This window comes from Triticum aestivum, chromosome 7A (assembly GCF_018294505.1).
Source record: "Triticum aestivum cultivar Chinese Spring chromosome 7A, IWGSC CS RefSeq v2.1, whole genome shotgun sequence".
NCBI lineage: Eukaryota > Viridiplantae > Streptophyta > Magnoliopsida > Poales > Poaceae > Triticum > Triticum aestivum.
The window spans coordinates 479,079,418-479,083,960 of record NC_057812.1 but is presented as its reverse complement, the minus strand read 5'-3'; the positions used below and the strand labels follow the sequence as shown (position 1 = coordinate 479,083,960).

At 43.1% G+C, this 4,543-nt stretch overlaps 1 protein-coding gene across 2 annotated transcripts; it reads left to right on the top strand.

Annotated features, from left to right (window-relative positions):
• The first annotated feature begins 1,717 nt into the window (after positions 1 to 1,717).
• On the top strand, positions 1,718 to 4,169 carry LOC543490 (glycine-rich RNA-binding protein RZ1A). 2 transcript variants are annotated; one of them, XM_044566945.1, is made up of 4 exons: positions 1,718 to 1,846; positions 2,602 to 2,718; positions 3,310 to 3,938; positions 4,119 to 4,169. In XM_044566945.1, the coding sequence occupies exons 2-3, from the start codon at positions 2,608 to 2,610 to the stop codon at positions 3,910 to 3,912; spliced, it is 714 nt and encodes a 237-aa protein (XP_044422880.1). In that variant the 5' UTR covers positions 1,718 to 1,846; positions 2,602 to 2,607; the 3' UTR covers positions 3,913 to 3,938; positions 4,119 to 4,169. The 2 variants fall into 2 exon arrangements, with proteins under 2 accessions (XP_044422880.1, XP_044422879.1); XM_044566944.1 differs by having other exon boundaries at positions 3,310 to 4,169.
• The last annotated feature ends 374 nt before the right edge of the window (positions 4,170 to 4,543 follow it).

The following is a 4,543-nucleotide window of genomic DNA, read 5'->3' as shown; positions in this document are numbered from 1 at the left end:
GCAACAAACTAAACGATCAAGTGCTAAGCTAACGGAATGGGTCAAGTCAATCACATCATTCTCCTAATGATGTGATCCCGTTAATCAAATGACAACTCTTTGTCTATGGCTAGAAAACATAACCATCTTTGATCAACGAGCTAGTCAAGTAGAGGCATACTAGTGACACTCTGTTTCTCTATGTATTCACACATGTATCATGTTTTCGGTTAATACAATTCTAGCATGAATAATAAACATTTATCATGAAATAAGGAAATAAATAATAACTTTATTATTGCCTCTAGGGCATATTTCCTTCATCCCCTAGTACCCTGCCACGGGGATCGACGACACAAACGTGGCCGACCTGTCGACCGCTTCGGCATCAGGCCAGTAGCTTGATGTCGCTGAGCTGGTTGTGGTCTTCGTCCTCGATCGGCGGCAACATAGACTTGTGCTCGCTCTAGCTCTCCGTCTTCTTCCCCATGGTGGGCTTCCTCCCGAGGAACAACTTCATCTTCTTCCTCCCAAGAAGTTCCTGCAAATGCTGCTCCTCGTTGCTGTTAGTCGTGGTGCGGGTGTTCCCCTTCTCCATGGTACTACAACACTCGGATGTGTGGTTCCGGCAGGCGGCCGCATTGACCTGCAGGGCGACTTGGACATGGCGTTCTGGTGCCGACTACTTCGACGGCGCGCTCAACATGTTTGAGGAAATGAAGGTTGTTTGCGTCAAGCCAAACCTGGTTGATGTTAAGTGTAGTTGTTAACTCCTAATCATATGCATCTATGCAACCAAACGTCGGGTGAAAATTGCATTACGATGACAAGACCCCATATGCAGGCAACCAAACTACTTGACAATGTCGTTTTTTCCCTCGCAAAAAAAGACAATGTTGTTTTCCCCTTGTATTTTTGTAACCAAGTCCTACTCAGCTTGACTCATTTTCCTCCTCTCAGCCAAGCCGTGCTGCGAAGGCAACCAAACAAGGAGCTCCTACTCCATGCCTTCAACGCCATCTAACTAATCTGACGCTCGTTGCAACGCCCTGCTGGGCCAACCCATGAATGCGTAACGCCAGCGGACAAAAAAGTAAATCCTAAAAAGAGTTCTTCCAACAAGGATTCAAAATCTTTACAAACCCTCTCGACTAACCAGTAGGGCTACCTGCTACTAGTAATCAGTAGTCCCTCGATATTAAGTAAGGACAATACTGGTTGCGCGGTTCCAAAAAACAGAAGTTCACAGATTAAAAAAAGTTTGTGAATTTTGTTCAACAAAGGCTCATGTATTCAAAAAAAGTTCATAGATATTGATAAAAAGTTCACGAAATCTAAAAAAATATTACTAATATGAGAAAAGTTTGTGAGTTTGAAAAAAGTTCAAGAAAATTTAATAAAGTTCACTAATTTGTGAAAAAGTCATATTTTTTTTAAATTTACTCATATTGAAAAAAATTCATCGATTTAAAAAAATCATCGATTTTTTTTTAAAAATAATTCCATTAGTTCCTTTTATTTTTAACAACAGAAAGAAAACGATGGGCCGAGCCCAACAAACCGCGCAAACGGGCGCTTAAGCGCCAAATAGGATCCGCCAACACACGCCCCGTAGGCGAGGAATCTCAGCCCGTCTTTGGGCTTGATTCTAAAAGGGCAAAGGACACACGATCAACAAGAACCGTTGATCTATGATCCGACGGTCCTTTTCTCAGATCGGCTGGAGTCTGCAGTATATATTGATCCCCCCACCCTCGGCCTCCAGGCCTTATCTCTTCGTCTCGCAAAAGGGGAGACAGAAGAGAGTTCGATTTCCGACTAAAACCTCTCGCCGCCGACGACCAAGCTCGGAGACCTATTGACCTAGGTATACGACGTTCCTCCTCCTCGCTACGTCAATCTCTTCGTCTAGCTGTCGTCGTATCGATATTCTTTCTAGGTTTAGATCTGAGCTTTTCCCGGCGGCAGATCCATGTGCTGTTCTTCTTCTCAGATGCGTATTATGAAATTCGATCGCCGTTTGTTAGAATAGGTTTGGATAGCGATGCTCAACTGGTATAAAGAAGGGGCTCTCCTTTTGGTTTCAATTTCACCGGTTAATTTCCGTCGATTTTCGATCTGGATTTCTCGTGGCTTGCCTCTATGCTTGTTCTGATCAGTCACGGCGGAAGACTTTATTCTTTGTAATTAGTTTGTGGTGGTAGATTGAGGTACAATTTGGGTAAGAGTAATCCCCTTTAGGATACCAAAAGCAAGAAGAACGACCCTGTTCCAGGACAAGATTCTTCTAGGTTGTCTACTAGTACTATGTCAAGCTAAGTGCTTCTGCTCATTCAAAATCAGTTGTCAACTTGAGATGTTCAGGCGGATAATCCTTAGGTTGCCTCCCAACTGATGCCAAGGACTGAAGTCAATCTTGTTAGTTAGTTGTAAATCCTTTTATTGAATATATATTGATCTGCCTTATTTTTGATGACTATTCAATCCGGGGTGCTGGCACTAGGTTATCCTTTCGTAAATAACTAACTCACAAACGCTAGTACTTTCTGCTAGGTTGAAGAACCCCTTGTACTTTGTGCCAGGTTGAACCCCCTTTTAGTTACTGACAGTTGTGTTTTACAGTTCCCAATGTCGGACGCAGATGATTACCGTTGCTTCGTTGGCAGTCTGTCATGGAACACAACTGATGTGGATCTGAAGGATGCTTTTGGGAAATTTGGTCGAGTTACTGAGACAAAGGTATATTTTGTTCTTTTCATATGGGCCTGGAATGCTTAGCTTTGTGTGGTGGAATATACACATGGTTTTCTTAGTCAAGCAATCTTCTTTCATATTATAGGCTTCCCCTCACCAATAATTACAATTTTGCCACTAAAAACTTGTCATGGTGAGATATGTAAACAACTGGAATAATTTCTTTGGTTAATATATCATTCATTCTGTCTATTTGGTGAATCTGTTCATGAATTTTATGCTAAGGTATGAATCTGCACTAGGTTTTGGATGATTCCTTGGTATGGTAGTTGTTTAAGTACGTTGTAGCATATGTGCATGTCTTATGGTGGTGTAGTACAATCAGGATCTGTTTGATATGTGAATAAGGAATCTGTAAACATTGCCAAGGAAATAATAGAGAATGGCGATGCTAGACACTGGCATTTCATGCTACTGATTTGTACCCTACATCAATAGTTGTTGTCTTCGCCGTTTCTAACTTTTGCAAGTCGGTGGTATATGCGGTTTGATACACCACTTTCCTTATGTTTTCTCTGGCTTGTTAACACATGTTGTCTGCCATGCTTTATATGCTGCATGTCTATCAATGTGCAGGTGGTTCTTGACAAGTTCTCTGGCCGATCACGTGGCTTTGGATTTGTGACTTTTGATGACAAGAAGGCCATGGAAGAAGCTGTTGAGGCTATGAATGGAATTGATTTGGATGGAAGGAATATTACTGTTGAAAGAGCACAACCTCAAGGTTCAGGCAGGGACCGTGATGGAGATCGAGACTATCGTGGTGGTGGTGACCGCTATGGTGGTGGCCGTGATTTTGGTGGCGGTCGTGGTGGTGGTCGTGGTGGTGGCGGTGATTGCTACAAATGTGGCAAGCCTGGTCATTTTGCAAGGGAGTGCCCATCTGGTGATGGTGGGGACAGGTATGGTAGCAGGGATGACAGGTACAGTAGCAGGGATGACAGGTACAGTAGCAGGGATGACAGGTACAGTAGTAGGGATGACAGGTATGGTGGCAGGGATGGTGCAAGGGATGACAAGTATGGTGGTAGCAACGGCAGCAGTCGCTATGGGCCTGACCGTGGTGGTGATCGCTATTCTGGAAGTCGTGATGGAGGAAGCCGCGGCAGTGGTGGCGGTGATCGATACAGCCGTGACAGGTCTGGACCGTATGATCGTCGCAGCCGAGATGAATACTGATCTTGATGGTGGAGATTCTGTCTCAGGTATGAAAGGTATTGGATAATACAAGTGGTATGTTTGCTTTATCACATAAGGCAGCAAATGGTTTGCTGTTGTACTCTTTATGAGAAGTTTAATGCTTTTGTTATCCATGCTGACTAGTGCTTGGTTTACCAATGTTCCTATCTGGATTTGGCTTGTAACCGGTTCCTTGGGAGCTTCAGTGGATTGCGTTATTTTGTCTGAGTAATATTTGGGATCCATGTTTCTGCGTTGCTCTGATGGTAAAAGTCCTGTCATGATACTGGTCTTTGGTGCTGTTCTTGTATTGCATCGCTGTGGTTATTGGAATTGCGGTCTTGATGTCAAGGATGTTGAAGAACAACAGCTCTTTATTTAGTCTTGTTGTGGTCTTGAGGAAAGAATCAACGTTCTGTGATTGGGGTAACTATAAAATATTCCATCTGAAACTTGTGACCAACGAAACAAATGGTAAAACCTTTTGTTTCAATTATTCCTTCTTAATAAGCTATGATTCTCACAGTAATTTTTCGCAGGCATTTGGCCTTTGTGTTCCTATTGGTCTGCTTGGCTTAGTGCTAAAACTTTGCTGTTCAACCATGGGTCCGAATGCTTGCTCTAGTACTGT

Excerpts from the sequence above, each read along its gene's own strand:
- LOC543490 (XM_044566945.1), top strand. The coding sequence starts at position 2,608 with ATGTCGGACGCAGATGATTACCGTTGCTTCGTTGGCAGTCTGTCATGG. Across the intron at positions 2,719-3,309 it reads GTCGAGTTACTGAGACAAAG|GTGGTTCTTGACAAGTTCTC; the intron begins GTATATTTTGTT and ends ATCAATGTGCAG.